This window comes from Spermophilus citellus (genome assembly GCF_964194105.1).
Source record: "Spermophilus citellus genome assembly, chromosome: 1".
NCBI lineage: Eukaryota > Metazoa > Chordata > Mammalia > Rodentia > Sciuridae > Spermophilus > Spermophilus citellus.
The window spans coordinates 234,972,586-234,989,596 of NC_138182.1; the positions used below are offsets into that span (position 1 = coordinate 234,972,586).

A 17,011-nucleotide genomic window follows, 5' to 3' on the forward strand; every position below is an offset into this window, starting at 1 on the left:
GAGAGAGAGAGAGAGAGAGAGAGAGAGAGAGAGAATTTATTTATTTATTTATTTTAGTTCTCGGCGGACACAACATCTTTGTTGGTATGTGGTGCTGAGGATCAAACCCGGGCCGCACGCATGCCAGGCGGGCACGCTACCGCTTGAGCCACATCCCCAGCCCTTGCCTTTTAATAAAATAAGAGCAAAATAATAATTAGCACCACACAGTCTATTTCTGTATTTATTATTCTTTATGTAATAATTCATTATGATATTCAATTTATACCATGATCAGCAGGATATGCTTATCTCACAAATAGTACTAAGAAAAACTCTTGTCCCTGATAAACCTTAACAATGTTTTTCCTTTGTTCTTATTGCCAGAAAGCTCATAGTAAAATTCTGGACCCAATTAAAACAATTAGACTCAATGCTCCCTCAAATATTTTGTTTAATATTCTTTTTCCTTTTAAATTATTTTATTAATGCTAATGTTTAATATTAGTATTTTCAGGTAAGCAATCACAAATACATTTTGATAAAGAGGGGACTATACAATAAATTTCAACAAGCAGGCTGGGAGTGTACTGGTGGTGCCCTCCTGTAATCCTACCTATTCAGGTGGCTGAGGTCAGTCTGAGCAATTGAGCAACTTAGTAAGAAGCTGTCTTAAAAAAAAAAAAAAAGCGGGCTGGGGATGTGGCTCAAGCGGTAGCGCGCTCGCCTGGCATGCGTGCAGCCTGGGTTCGATCCTCACACCACATACAAACAAAGATGTTGTGTCCGCCGAAAACTAAAAAATAAATGTTAAAAATTCTTTAAAAAAAAAAAAGCAAATAATAACAACCTAAGTGAATAGCAAATAGGATCTAAATTTTCTTTACCATCTATCTTTGTGATATTTAGCACAGTCCCTTCAATATAGTAACTGCAAAAGGTTAATGTTTGTGGCATGAGTGAATGAAGTTTTAGAGGTTATATATAGGTTTCAATCAGACATCTTCTACTATCTACCATTTCTGTAGTTAATATAGCAGGCATGAGATGTATTTTAGAATATGAATTCAATATACTGGTTTCTTTGGGTTGGGTACTCTTTCCAAAAGGCTGGGTCAGCTGCATGTCATTACTTCCTTAATCTGACAAACAAGTATATCTGCTTCTCTCAGGATACACTCTGCTCAGTGGCATGTATCTCCTCAGTTCCAAGTAACTCCCAAATTCTAAGAATCTGGCTTCCTTGTCCTGAGCTGACCTCAGGTCCACTTATGAGAAGTTTACCTTCTGTTTTCTGTCAGCTTGATTGGTTCTGACCCCGTATTTCACACATTGGCACCTCCTTCAATTTCCTTCATATCCACACTGATATATTTAGAAGACCCTTGCTTCCGAAGTATTCATTAGATTATTATTCTACAGAACTACCAACTGGGTCTGTAAGTGACTCAATGCCCCAGTGATGACAAAGTTCACACCTTTTAATATATGGCTTCTCCTCCAACTCATGCTCACCCTAGCACATACTCAAAATTCCTCTGTATCTATTAAGTACCACCCTGACAGTTAGCTTCCTACTGCATATTACTCTACTCAGTATTTTTTTTATTACAAATAGATCTAAGTTGGCTCACTAACACTTAGATGTAGTAATTTCCCCTAGCAACTGGCATTTTTCTTTTCTTTATTTTATTTTATTTTTTTATTATAAGTTGTTCAAAACATTACAAAGCTCTTGACATATCATATTTCATACATTTGATTCAAGTGGGTTATGAACTCCCATTTTTACCCCGTATACAGATTGCAGAATCACCTCGGTTACACATCCACGTTTTTACATTACGGCAACTGGCATTTTTCTTAAAGAAATTTTCAACCAGCCATTTCATATAGGGCTTGATATGTCTACTTTCTACTAAAGTTATACATACACGTCAATAACAAAATGCCAAATCTAGGTCTGTACTACTTCCATATTAGCAATGAACACTGAATTTTTAGTTACTATTACTGATGACATATTTTAATCTTCGAATTCAATAAATATATTTATCAAGCATCTGCTATGTAATGACACCATACTAACTTCTAGAGGTGCAAAAATGAACAAACATAAAATAGGCTCCTGATTTCAAGAAATCTAGCAGCTAGCAAGGAAGACAAATATTATTAATGATAATGTATGTGCTATGAAAATACAGGATTAGAAAGATTAAATTTAGTAGGGGTCAGGCAAATTCTCCTGAGGAAGTAAGTACAAGCTAAGCTGATATTGACAGCAGCGCTCACAATCCAACTATTACAGAGATTTGTTTATTTTGACTCCCTGACTAGAGTGAGGGCATAAACCCAGGAGGACAAGAATAGTTTGTCTTGTCCACAGTTGTTTCCCCAAAGTTTAGCTCCGTGGGATGCACAGATCAAATACTTTACAAATACATTTTTTTTAATATTAGAAAACAAGTGAAAGGTACCTAGAAAACACATGTACTGCTTAAATTCAATAATGAAAATAGTAATCCAATAGGAAAAGGAGCAAAAGATATAAACAGGCATAAAATACAAATGATAAGAAAATAAACTCATCAGTAAACTTGACATTATATATAAAAGCCAAATTCTTCAATCATCGGATTGGCAAAAGGCTTGGCAACACCAGGAGTTGCTAAGGATAGAGGATTAATGGCTACTCACAAAACTTACACAGGGAGAGGGAGTAAATTAGTATCGCCACTTCAAAAAAGAGTTTTTTTGCACATCTTTTGGTAATGTTGATACGTATACATCCAACAACCATTTTCTCTCAGGTTTATATCCTTGCACATATGTATCAAGATATTTTATAAGAATATTCACAGCAATATTGCTTGTACTAGGAAAACAAAATAACAAAAACTCCAAATACTCATGGACAAGAAAGTGGATAGTAAATTTTGAAATAGTCACCAATGAAATATCTTACAACAGTAAAAAAATGAACCATAGCCATGTGAAAGTAATTTCCTTGTGTGAAATTAAATCATATGCCACTCAGAAAAACAAGCACTTATAATAACATTTATAAAGATAAGCAAGAGAATGAATGCAAAGTTCAACCCTGAGGTTATCTCTCGGATAAGAAAACGTGATATGGATGGAGAGGGGCACAGAGAGACTTCAGAGGTAGTAGACTTATAATTGTAGATATATAGATGCTGCTTTTCATTTTTTAGCCATATCTATATATGTACATGCATTATACTTTTTTGTGTATATTTTTTAACATTAAAGCTAAGTGAATAAGTACTATGTTCAGAAAAGGCAAGAAAAGAGAAAAATTTGTTCCCAGCAAGGGATCACTACATGTTCTGGTAAGGCCAGCAGATGCAGACATGAACTCTAGCTGAAGAACTGAGTTCCCTGAGTGAGAGGGAAATCTGGGAGAGCTAAGAAGAGATTAGACTGTAAACCATACTAAATGATTTTGATTTTATTTTAGGTTAATGATAGACTAAAGAATTTTAATCTCAAGTATGATATATCACATTTGCATTCCTTAAAGATCTGTTTTCATTAGAAAAATGTATTAGTGGCAAACAAAAACTGAGGCTGGTCTCATGATGAGGGTCTAATTATGGTGGTGGTACCAGGAATAGAGAAAAGAGAAAAGAGAAAGAAGGTAAAGACTATTTAGGATTTGGTAGATGGTGGAAAAGGTAAAGGAGATAGAAAAAAGCAAGAAATGGCTCCCAAGTTTTTGACCTGCATACATAGTGACATCATGACAAAGAACAATGGCATAAGAGAAACAGGCAGGTTTATAGGGGAATGTTGTTGTAAGCTTAGTTTTAAGGTAAGGTGATATTGACATTAAACAATGTATTAGGTGTTGGATAAATATCTGTAAAGTGAAAAAGTGACTGAGATTTCCAAAAAGCACTGTATAACTGGTAGTGGCAACCTGTTTAAAAAAATTATTTGTTTCTCTTTTTGTACCTAAATAGATGTGTTAGTCAGCTTTTTGTAGATGTGATCAAAATACCTGAGAAGAACAACTGATAGGAGGAAAAGTTTATTTTGGACTGACGGTTTTAGAGGTTTAGTTCATGGTCATACAATTCCACTGTTCTCAGAGGAAGGTGAGGCAGAACATCAGGGCAGTAGAGCACAGTGGAGGAAAGCTGCTCAGCTTGTGGCAGAGAGACCATTTCTCATACTCTGGTCATTGTACCTTGAATTTTCTTGCATTAACACAGGAGCTTTTGGAGAACATCTCATATCTCAAACATAACAACAGAGAAATAGGCGACAAGATCTTATAAAGAATTTCTGTTAGACTCTAGAAGATGGGCAGATGTACAAACTTCAGTTTAGAATAAGATCTAACTATGTAGCCCTTATATTATGGATATTATACATTGCAGCAAGAAGAATTTGCCAGAGAGCTCCATTTATTTCAGTCACTGCAACTCTGCCTAAGATATGAGGCAGAAATAGAATTTTTCTCTTGATCTTGACCACAAATGGATTAGATATCAAAGATACCAGCTAATTGTGGCTGGGAAGTATGAGGGCTTCCTTCTGAATGCCAAGCAGGAGGTATAGATTATCTCAGAGTGGGTAGAATGGAACATGGTCTTCCAGAGCAAGCTATGGTAAATCAGAAGTCCATATGTCATAAGCTGGATTTTCTTTAATACTCCTTCCAATTTCTGTATTGACTTCCTTTAAGGACTAGAAGTTATTTATTTATTTATTTTTAATTTAAACTTAATGATGGATAAAGGTCTAAATGTGAAAAATGAAACACAAAAGTACTAGAAGAAATGTAATGTAAGTGATTTGAGAAATTTAGGCAAAGGCTTGAGAGAACAAAGGCAGAAGTTACAAAATAAAAGACTGATATACCCAATTGTGTTAAAAACTTAAGCTTTTGTAGGACAAAAGTAAAAAGGCAAAAGACAACAATAATCTATCCCAAAGTTCAAAGGCGGGAAAAAAAATTGCAACATCTATCACAGGGTCTCAATGATCCTAATTTAAAAACCTTCAAAACAAAACTCACAATTTTTGTTTCAACCCACAAAAGTAAAAATAGTTGATATTTACTGAGACCGTATTATGTGACCATGTAGTAGACCAATTGCTAACATGTCCTCAATTCTTCATACCTGGATGTATCTATGCCTTTCACAATGTGAATTTTTTGCTCCTTCCATCAAGAGATAGAGTCTATTTCTCCACTTCTGAAATCTGGGATGGTGTTGTCACTTGCTTTGGCTAGCAGAATGTGGCAGACAGAGCTGATGGTACTCCAGTTTCAAGTGTAGGCCTTTAGAGAATTTACGCACTTCCTCATCTCTCACGGAACTCTGTCACTTCCACAAGAACACAGCAGCAATAGCCTCCTTAATGATGAAAGATCACATAAAAGAGGACCAGAATGCTCTCAGCTTTGGCCATCCTACATCCCTAAAATGCAAAAGTGACCAGCATAAGCAGAGCTGACCACATAACCCATGGATGACCATAGGTGTATGATTAAGATTAGAAAAATTCTTCCAGCCAACATTTAGATTGGTCAGCAAAAATAAATATTTATCATTTATTACTGAAATGTAATTTGTTATAAATCATTACTGTGGCAATAGGAATATACTCAGGTAATATACAAAGCATTTTAGATTTATCATCTCTCAATCTTAAAATATGAGTACAATGTTCCCGTCTTATTTTCTACTTGTCAGCCTCATATTTACTCCATCCTAGTTTGAATGGCCTCTTCACTTTCCCAAAAACCCAGACATACTGTCTTTGGCATCTGCTATTTCTCCTGCTTAGAATGCCCTGTTTCAGGTATTGCATGGCACAGTCCCTCGTTTCTCTTGGATCATTACTCTAATATCATTTTCTGAGTGAGCCTTTCCTGTTAACTATCTACAATTTCATTTCCATCAATCCTGAGTATCCCCCTTCCTGCTTTACTCTTGCTCCTTAGCACATTTGCCCATTTAACATACCACATACTTTCTTTAGTTGTCTCTTCCACTACAATGTAAATTCCATCAACACACGGATTTTTGTCTGCTTTGTTCATTGCTACATCCCAGGATGTAGAAGGCCCTCAGAAACATAATAAATACTCAAATATCTGATCAGTGAAGAAAGTTGCCAGTAAATTCTCAATTTACTGATGAGGAAAAAAGACATAAATAAGTAACTTTGCCTAAGATCACAGTGCTAGTCAGTGGCAAAACCAGCATTCAAACCCAGGCAGGCTGGTTCTACATTCCTATAGCCTAGACTACTATGCTACATATCCTCTGCAGTGCAGAACTTGACATACACACAGGTACTCAATAAATATCAACTTGTGCCGCAGTCTGGCTGGGCACAAAATCACGAGCCACTCAAGCAGGAACAAACTGTATTTTTTGAAACTGCCGCCAATGTCCCATACACGCCCGGGAAGATTGCCGATCCACTCACGCAGCATTCTCCAGGAACCCCAGAGGAAGTTCCTCCCCCGGTATTCCCTCCTACTGCACTTCCCCAACCAATGGGAACTCTCCAGGAGTCCCATAGCAGGCCAAGGTGAACAGCAGGAGTCCAATATCCATATGAATGCAAATCTTAACATAATCATATCATCTCAATGGCTAGCTGGCATCACCTTTCAACCAAAAATGCCATGCATCATATTACTTGGCTGTGGCTCTTAGCAAACTTGCTTGGTTCTTTACATCTTCAGTCTAGGTATTTCTCCCCAGGAAGTGCTGTGCTTTGTCTTTTTAAAAAAAATTTTTTTAGTTTTTCGGTGGACACAACATCTTTGTTTGTATGTGGTGCTGAGGATCGAACCCCGGCTGCACGCATGCCAGGTGAGCGCGCTACCTCTTGAGCCACATCCCCAGCTCCTGTGCTTTGTCTTAACCAAAGGTAAGATAATATTTAAATTTGAGTAAATTTTGGTCAGGATGTTTCTGACCAAAATCAGTGGCAAAAAAATGAACCCAAAACAAAAAACAAAATTTCCATCTTTGTTTTATCTGTTTTTTTTTTTTTTTAACAAATAATCACAGTCTAGCTTTTGATATTTGTAACTTAAAACCCTTTCTTTATTAGACTATTTTTTTAGCACCATTGTCCTAAAATTTGGAGTTTACGCCCATTGAATTTAGGGGAACTGTCTCAATTTTATTTAATTACAGTCAGACATACAAATAGTAATAAACTTATGAATAACTGAAGTTTGTCTTACTTTCTAAGATTTTTCTTTTTTAATATTCTTTTAGTTGTAGATAGACATGATACCTTTATTTTATTTTATTCTTTTATGTGGTGCTAAGGATCGAACCCAGTGCCTCACGTGTGCAAGGCAAGCGCTCTGTCACTGAGCCACAACCACAGCCCTAAGATTTTCTATATGAATAAATTTTTGCATTAGAAAACAACTTTTTTAGTTTCTATATCACATTCCCAAATTTTTCTTAAGGAATTATACCCATTGAATAAACCATCAAAAAAAAAATGGAAGGAAATGAACATTAAGAGAAGTTTCTATTTATAAAACTGGTAAGGATAAAAAATACTGAAATGCTTAGAAACTATGTATCAAATATGCAAACTACTACACTTACATGTTCTGCTGTTTCAGTATAATTTGTGTGAGATTTTAGGAGAAGAATATGATAAAAAGTACCAAAGACCTACAAGATTTATATGCCCTGTAATATACCAATACCACTCATAAGGAATTTTTATTAAGAAAATAATTAAGGACTTGGAAAAGCCTAATAAGAATGTTTATCTAAGTACCATTACCCATAGCAAGGAGTTGGAAATAGTTGACGTGTCCAAAGATAGAGATTAATCAAATGTCATATATCAACATATGGACTATGTAGTCATTTATATTATGGAAGGATATTTATATTATATTAAAAATCATAAGTATGGCCATTTCATTTGTTTTTTAAAAAGTTGTAGACAGGGGCTGGGGCTGTAGCTCAGTGGCAGAGTGCTTGCCTAGCATGCGTGAGACACTGGGTTTGATCCTTAGCACCACATAAAAAAATAAATAAAATAAAAGGATTCTGTCCATCTACAACCAGAAAAAAAGAAAAGAAAAAAAAAGAAAAAGTAAGCTGTAGACAGAAGATATTTTGGAAGCTATTAGTAACTGTTTTTTCTGGTTGGGTAGACTGTGTATCTTTTTAATATTTTCTTTTGTTTGTGATTATTTCTAACTTCCTATTAAAACTTATATTGCTGTCACAATTTTAAAAACCAAACCAAGCTATTTTTTTTAATGAAAGAGAAAACTAGGGTTATTACATCTATAATTTGGGCTTAATGTTGTTGAATAGCCCTTCTCATTTTTTTCTCTGACCATGCCATCCATCCTTCATCCTGTGATATACATTAAATTTTGCTGAGCTCACATGCTGTGCAATCAGGCCGAGGGTGGAAGGCAAATTCTCCTGGTTTAATTGCTATGGCAACATAGAATTAGGAAAAAAAAAAAAAGCTTAGATGTTATTTAGTTTATTTCTTTTCATTTTGCAAAATAAAGAACCAGAGAGAGGTACAATGAAGTGAATGATTAAGGTCAAAAAGTTAGCTGAACAGCAACTACAACCAATCCTCAGATCCTGAGTCTATTTATTCTCAAGAAATTTGGCTTAATACCCCCATCAATGATCCTGACTACCAAGATGACCTTGGGAAGGGTGTATAGCAGCTCTGCCAACAGGAACACCCAAGGGAAAGCCTAAGTCAGTTAAACAAAAGTCTAGTTAACGCCTAGTTCATTTTCACGCTAAAATGAACTCCCCAGTGTCAGAACAGGAAAAACACAGGAGAGCAGAGAGGCCATGTTGTCCAATATTAACCTTTTTTGGAGGATACGAACTTTGAAACGAAGAGTAGATTCTGTGATTAAGTCACCTAAGCCCTAAATCATGGACTACTGTATATGGTGATTAACTGCAATAAATACCCTGAAATAACAATATAGTCAGTTTAACATGGTAGATCACCAGCTTCTAACAACAGCTTCTGTGCTTTTTACATATTTTCTTAAAGAAAGAATTTGGGGGCTGGGGTTGTGGTCAGTTGTAGAGCACTTCCCTAGCATGTGTGATTCTCAGCACTACATATAAAATAAAGAACCACTGACAACTAAAAAAACATATATATATATATATATAGAGAGAGAGAGAGAGAGAGAGAGATACATACACATACATACATACACACACACACACACACACACATATATACGTATATATACATATATATGAAAGAAAGAGGGGCCATGGTTGTGGCACAGTGGTAGAGCACTTACCTAGCATGCATGAGGTGCTGGGTTCAATCCTCGGCACCACATTAAAAAAAAATAAAACGAAATAAAAATATATTAAGAAAGAAAGAAAGGAAGAAAGAAAGAAAGAAAGAAAGAAAGAAAGAAAGAAAGAAAAGAAAATGGATAGCACATTTCAGCAGTTTTCAAAAAGTAGTCCACAAATCTTGGGAGTAAAGGTATGGGACAGATCCCTGAGGCCTTTTCAAGAAGTCAGAAGTTAAAAATATTTGATATAAAGGCATTTTTTTTTTGAGAGAGAGAGAGAGAGAGAGAGAGAGAGAGAGAGAGAGAGAATTTTTAAAAATATTTTTAGTTTTCGGTGGACACAACATCTTTATTTATTTTTATGTGGTGCTGAGGATCGAACCCAGCGCCTCTGCATGCCAGGCGAGCCCGCTACCGCTCGAGCCACATCCCCAGCCCCAAAATAGGCATCTTTTTAAAAAACTTTTTTAAAAACTGTATTGACATTGTACTGATGATGAAAAGGAATGATGGAAAAAAACTATTGGCTCCTTAGCACAAATCAAAGCAGTGGCACCAAACTGTATTAGTAGTTGTATTCTTTTACCACCTCACTCTCATGCTAAAAATAATGTCAGTTTCACTTAGAATGTCTTTGATTAAAATAGCAAAAATTATGAATTTTATGAGATCTCAGCTCTTAATGTATAGGAATACAAGTACATGCAAAGCATTGCTGTTGTACACCTGAGTACAACAGTTGTCCAAATAAAATGCACTTGTGCAACTGAATGAATTGTGAACTAAAACTGCCTTTCTTTTTCTTTCTTTCTTTCTTTTTTAATGGAGCACCACTTTTACTTGATCAAACTACTTTCAGACAAATCATGATTATTCTGACTTAAATATTTGGCAGAAGTTCTGTCAAAAATGTAACAAAGTGATTTAAATTAAAAAAAATGTAACAAAGTGAGACTGTCACTTCAAGGGAAAGAACTTGACAGTTTGTGTTGCTAATGATGAAATTCTAGCTTTCAAATGAACATTAGAAGTTTGGAAATTTCTTTCTGCAATGTGAGCTTGACAGTTTTCCAACACTTAAAAACATTTCTAAGATTGATAAGGACATTAAGGAATGTGACTGTTCGATATTATATAATGGAATATGCCAACATTAGGAAGATCTATAGAACAAAGCAACCACTAATTTCCAAATGACCCATGTTTGATGTTATAAAATCATAGAAGGGTAGAAGATTCATTAAAAGATTTAGGATACCCCGGTGAATTTTAATGTAACAGTCAGAAAAACACATTGACATAGTTTCAGATTCCATTTTACAATTAAACTTTTTCAAACTACCATTTGTTGAAAATTGATGTGATAAAAAGCTATTAAACAATTCCTCTTTCCAACTGCATGAGTATGGGTGGGATTTTCCTCATCTTCTTAAATCGAAACAAAAAAGTAAAATAAATTTAATGCAGGAGCAAATGTAAAAATCCAGCTATCTTGTATTGCCACACATTAGTTTTGCAAAAATTCAAAATGATCACATTCCTAGAATGATTATTATTAAACACAGCATTACCATATGATCCAGCATTTTCCACATCTAGGTATATAGACTTTTGAGAGAGAGAGAGAGAGAGAGAGAGAGAAAAAGCAGACTCAAACATAGTTACATACCAATGATCACAAAGCATTATCCAACAGTCAAAAGGCAGAAGCAATCCAAGTGTGCACTGACAGATGAATGGCTAAACAAAATATTTATGCATGTAATACACTTATTACTGTTTATAAACTAATAAATACTGAAAAAAATGTTACAGCTTTAATTTATCATATGGTAAATAGGGCAGATATAACCCAAATCAATCTTAGGTTCTTACAATTTTTGAGAGCTCAAGGGATCTTGAGACTTAAAAAGGTTAAGAACAACTGTCTTATATGACAATTTATTCTCTCCTTACACCTGCATTATGTAAAGATCTTCATTTGTTGGTATAACTTTATTAGCCAGCAATACCACTTCCAGTGTGGAGATTAGAAAAAAAAAAAAAAAAAAGGACAACCTAAAATATGTTCACAATCATCACATTAACTCTTTATAATTACTGTTGTCCCCTGGATGCACAATAACTCCACAAGACTGAGCAACACAAAGCTCCACACAATTGAGTGGCAATGGACAATAGAAAACTGTACAAAGCTTAAATGATGACATGTTCCAACATAGTTTTGTAGACAACGAGGACAAAACACATCTTCCTTTTTTTTAATTGAAACTTCATTTGGCTTTACAGTTCTGGTCAGATTTGGGTATGGGGGTGGTGGCTGCATTGTTTCAGAAAACCAGTGCATCCATGCAAAGAATTGAATTCTTTTACCATCTTGCTACTGGTCTGTTGTGAGGGGTGTGGTTAGGAAGCAATTCAAAACAGCTTTAATTTTGGGGCCAAGTCAATAGGTTCTGACAAGAGACAGAATGTTTGTTTTATGGCGAGGAGGAAAATAAAAAGGAAATTAAAAAGCACGGACGGAAATAGGCGGCAAAACCAAAGCGGTTTCATGTGTATATGTTAAACGACTGGAATGCTAATGATGTGAATGAGGGGCAAATGAGAATTGTTATTCCTAAGTCTACAACTGCTGCACTTTCAATGCCAGGTCTGCAGTTTTGGGTAAGGGAGAAAATGAAAGCATTTCGTAACTAGCCCAGCTCTCTGCATTCATTTTCGGCTGGGTCTGTGACCTGTCTAGCTGACTGCGGCAAAGGCAGTCCCAAACAAAGGGGAATGGATGTCCTCTCGAGGGAATCCAGGAGGGAAAGGTGGCCCCAGGTAGTCACATCAGGTGTCCCTAAGGGGTCGCCCAGGCAGGTTGTGAGGAGGTGGGGTTCCCAGGTGCGTGGGAGCGGAAAGCTTGCTCCAGGGCGCCTGGCATTAACCGGGCAGAAGACCCCGCCCTGACCATGGTCAAGGTTAACCCGCGCACGGAAAGTACCTGTGGAGGCCTCGCACAGCCGAAAGGCACCGGGCAATCATGGGCACGCCGAGAGGCCGGCAGCAGCGGGTGCGTGGTCTTGGGGTCTGGGGGCGACCGAGGCGGGCGCCCGGCAGCGGAGAGTGGGCCTAGCGCTGAAGGCCACAGCGGAACCGCGGCGACGGCTGGCCTGCCAGCGCCCTCCCACGTGCTGCTGCCCCACGCCGGCGCCCACGGAGGCCCGCCCCGCGCCGCGCCCCGCCCCGGCCCTCCCCGCGCCCCGCCCCTCCCCGCCCCACGCGTCCTGCACCGCCCCCGGCGCGGAACCGGCGAGACCCAGCAGCTCTGAGCCAAGCGCGCAGCCGGGTGGGCTGAGGGGGCGGCGGCGGCGGCGGCGCGGGAGCCGGGAAGTTTGGGCGACTCCGGCCAGTGCTGTGATCCCGAGCCAAGCTCCAGCCTTGAGGACCAGGCACCAGCGGCCCGGCTTACGAACGCCCCGGGGCCCGCAGCCGTCGTCTCGCGTCCTCTTGCCTGGTAAGGGGCTTCTGTCTGGAAAGGGTGAGTCTCCCGCAGCTCCAGACGGAGGCCTGCACCGCGCACCCGCTGCAAACCTCGTCTGAGCCGAGGCGAGGCCCGCTAACCGGAGGGAAGGAGGATTGCAGTGGGAGGTGGATGTGCCCTGAGGAGAGGTAGGAGGAGAAGCCTGGAGGGGGTTACACATCTCCTTTCCCTTCGGTGCCCCGTCTCTCCGATCTGTTTTCACCTTCGGTCCTGGGGCCTTATTTAGAATTTGTAATAGCCCATGGCCTAGAGGCTGGGTTCGCCTTTAAAATAAGCACCCAAATAATAAACCTCCTAGCGGCGTTACCACACCCTAGCTTTGAATTAGGGAACCTGGGGAGCAGATGGATGAGGCGATTTAGTGGAAATAAGCCATTAATGCTGGCTGGCCCTGCGCCACTGTTTGAATGCAATAGTATTCCATGTGAATGAACAGGACCGGGGGCTTCCAGTTACTGCAGACAGCGCTGATGGGTTTGTAGTAACCATCGGTTTAGGCAATAATTTCTTGACTTGTACGTGGATTATAGAAATGCCCTTTATCAAGAATGACACTCAATGGTTGAACAACCGTTCTTAAGTGTATTTCCTCAGCAAATGACTCTCAACCTATGAAAGTAGCTGGAACATAAATTATTAGTACTTTTTAAAAACTCATGATCCAGAGGAAGAAGCTCAACAAGGAGCATCTTCTGAGTCAGCAGGATGAAATGCCCCTCAACTTAGTACTGAGGCCTTTACGGGGATTTCTACATCTATATTTGTATTCCTTTCCTGTATCTATACCATATAGATAAGATAACAGTGAAAGTTTATGCTTATGTTATACGTATTTTGAAAAACATTACTGATGGAAAATTTAATGTAGTCTAATATTACTGGGTTTAAATTAAAATATGTAATAAATTACCATAATAATACTTTGTGCTCTCTTGACTCTATAAAAAGAGCTCAAGGTAGTGCAGGGAAAGGTGATTTATAACTTTCTTGATTCTTTAAAATAATTGAGCTCAGTGTTTTCATTTATCTTATCAGCAGGATGAAATGCCCCTCAACTTATTACTAAGGCCTTTTAGGGGGATTTCTACATAAAGGGAAAGGTGATTCATTATTTAAAGAAAATGTTTGTTATGTTTACTCTGTAGCAAACAGGTAAATGCAATCATTTAGTAAAAGACCATGTTTTTCTAATCAAAGGCAGTATAATATTTTTAAGGGCTAGAAAGAAAACTGAAAGTATTTTAAAAACCAAGATGTTATATTCCTATTTTTAGGCTGTTTTTTACTTTTAATGTAATATGTAACCCTTCCTTTATTATTTATAACTTTCCTGAATGATTCTTTAAAATAATTTAGCTCAATGTTTTCATTTTTCTTATCAAGGAAGTGTTTAAGGTCCTAAAATGTCATCTATCAAGCACCTAGTTTATGCAGTTATTCGTTTCTTACGGGAACAAAGTCAGATGGATGCTTATACTTCTGATGAACAAGAAAGTTTGGAAGGTAGGCTCCCGGTCTTTGTTTTATTTGTCTTATAATTATAAATAAATAATAAAATAGCTTTAAGCCCAACTTTTTTTTTTTTTTTTTTTTTTTGGTACTGGGGACTAAATTCAGGGGCACTTAACCAATGAGCCACATCCCCAGCCCTATTTTGTATTTTATTTAGAGATAGGGTCTCACTGAGTGGCTTAGCACCTCGCAGTTGCTGAGACTGGCTTTGAACTTGTGATTCTACTGTCTCAAACTCCCAAGCTACTGGGATTACAGGCATGCACAATCATGCCTGACCCCAACTTTTATGTTATTAAAAAATCAGAATGTTTTGTTGATCTTTCAAGTGGAGAAGCTTATCTGTAAGAGTATCTTATTTCCATTCTCTGAAGTTTGTTTTAATTAACAACAAAATAAAAGCGATGTTGTTCATTTATTGAGCAATTATTGTGTTGGAACTATGCTATTCATATTATAGGGAATGTTTTGTTCACATTGACTAAATTAGTATAATTCCCATTTAACAGATGAGACAATTAAACCAGATGCTTTAAGTAACATTACAGCTGATATGTGATAAAACTGAGGTTTTAATTCTAGTTCTTATGATGAAGATTTTGTTTTCTTCTTTTTCTAATAGCAAAGTATCCAGTTTAGAAATAACTCATAAAAATACCTTAGTTGTTGTAATCATACTAAATAAAAGTCTAAATAATTATACCATTGGTGAGCTCTGACATGTGCCTATTTTGGGACTTCATCCTTGTCTTGTGTTAGCTTTAAATATTTGATTCAGGAATCTATACAGTTGAGCAGGACTTAGATGATAACATCATATGGTTCCTTGACACCATCTTTGTGCTTCATGTTTATGCATTATAAAATTTTAAATTCAGTATTAAACATAACAAGATGGAATTCTGCATATGGGCTTGTGGAAGTTCAGTGAACCTGGCTTTCTTGTGGCCTAAAGATTTAATTATTGCAATGAGAGTACTCTGGGGGAACTTAATATATAAGAGTATAGTTTGAATTTCCAATTTTGAAGCTGCTGCTTCTGTATAAGGGACACATCTATTAATTTTGAGTACTTCCCTTATAAATATCTTTAAGGAGGTGGGGATGAAAATTGGGCATTTGCTCTAAATCTGCTTGCAGTCTGGTGGGATGATGTCTTTCCAGGTGGCAGTGAGAGGAGCAGGTGATGCACAGTTGGAGAACACTGCAAATCAGTCCATGTAATATTAAGGTCTTTTTGTTCTCCTTCATGGTCAGACTGTATGAAGGGAAAGGTGATTGGTTATCTAAGGAAAATGTTGTTATGTTTACTCTATAGCAAATAGGTAAATGCAATCATTTAGTAAAAGATGATGTTTTTCTAATCAAAGGCAGTATAATATTTTTAAGGGTTGGAAAGAAAACTGAAAGTATTTTTAAAACCAAGATGTTACATTCCTATTTTTAGACTGGTATTCAGCCAAAAATATGTGCCTTCAGCTGTTTGTTATATATGGCAGTCAGAAATAGTGCCAATTGTTTGTGACTGACCCCTATTTTTGACTGTGAGTCTAATTTAATTGAACACAAAATCATGTGAAGGTGTCTGCCCACCTTCTAGACATTTAAAAAAGCCCTAGGAAAGGAGGCTCCATTCTAGTGCCAACTTTACCACTATTGAGAAACTGGTGATATCATCAGCTTTGTCTTATTAGATTGTCAGGCATTCCTCTTAATTGTTGTCATCTACTGATATCTGCTTCATTTTTATTTTTATTTTGGGTACCAGGGATTGAACCCTGGGGTGCTTAACCACATCCCAGCCCTGCTTATTTTTATTTTGAGACAGGGTCTTTCTGAGTTGCTTAGGGCCTTGCTAAGTTGCTGAGGCTGGCTTTGAATTTGCTATCCTCCTGCCTCAGCCTCCTGAGGATTACAGGTGTGTACCACTGTACCTGGCTATTTTTATTTATTTTTTTGAAATGAGGTCTTGGTGTATTGCCCAGGCTGGTGTCAGACAACTGGCCCAAGTGATCTTCCTGCCTTGACCTTTAGCTGAGACTACAGGCACACTCCATTGTGTTCAGCTCCATCTGCTTTCTTCTTTTTGTTTGCTTATTTTTGTTTTTGATACTAGGGATTGAACTCTGTGCACTTAACCACTGAGCCACATCCCCAGCCATTTTTTTGTATTTTATTTAGAGACAGGGTCTCACTGCTTAGGGTCTTGCTAAGTTGTTGAGGCTGGCTTTGAACTTGCAATCCTCCTGTCTCAGCCTCTCAAGCTGCTAGGATTACGGGTATGCACTACTTCATCCAGCCATCTGCTTCCTTTTTAATTGTTGTGGTTCCTGTTCCTTGTCACTCTCTCAAGTACTACTGCTCTCTGAACTCTTGTCAGTTCTGCTAGATTCATACATGATTCTTTCAGTTCCCTCAATTCTCAGTTCTTAACTTTTTCTCCTTCAGTGATCTCAACCACATAGTTATAATCCAAGCCAGTGGTTCTGAACTTGAGTGATTTTGCAAAGTCCGAAGGCATTTTTGGTTATCACAACCTCAGGGCCTGATATTACTGGCATATACTATTAGATACCATGAATGGTAGTAAACACTATAAAGCCTGGGACAGCCCCTGTGAATCAGGAATTATCTGTTCTAAAATGTCAGTATGAGAT

The 17,011-nt window shown here is 37.7% G+C and overlaps 2 protein-coding genes across 5 annotated transcripts in view; one reads left to right on the forward strand and one right to left on the reverse strand.

Moving 5' to 3' along the window:
• The window catches only part of NLN (neurolysin), a 106,386-nt gene extending 93,880 nt beyond the window's left edge, over positions 1-12,506 (reverse strand). For both annotated transcript variants that reach the window (XM_081282634.1, XM_081282633.1), the window contains exon 1: positions 12,303-12,506. In XM_081282634.1, the coding sequence (XP_081138760.1) occupies positions 12,303-12,343 (41 nt within the window). In that variant the 5' untranslated portion in view covers positions 12,344-12,506. The remainder of the gene's footprint in view (positions 1-12,302) is intronic.
• Positions 12,507-12,589: 83 nt separating this feature from the next.
• Positions 12,590-17,011, forward strand: part of SGTB (small glutamine rich tetratricopeptide repeat co-chaperone beta) — a 43,153-nt gene continuing 38,731 nt past the window's right edge. For 2 of the 3 annotated variants that reach the window (XM_081282731.1, XM_081282733.1), the window contains exons 1-2: positions 12,590-12,839; positions 14,226-14,345. In XM_081282731.1, coding sequence (XP_081138857.1) covers positions 14,246-14,345 — 100 coding nt within the window. In that variant the 5' untranslated portion in view covers positions 12,590-12,839; positions 14,226-14,245. Of the gene's footprint in view, positions 12,971-14,225; positions 14,346-17,011 lie in introns of all 3 variants that reach the window. The other variant, XM_081282732.1, reaches the window with a different exon arrangement.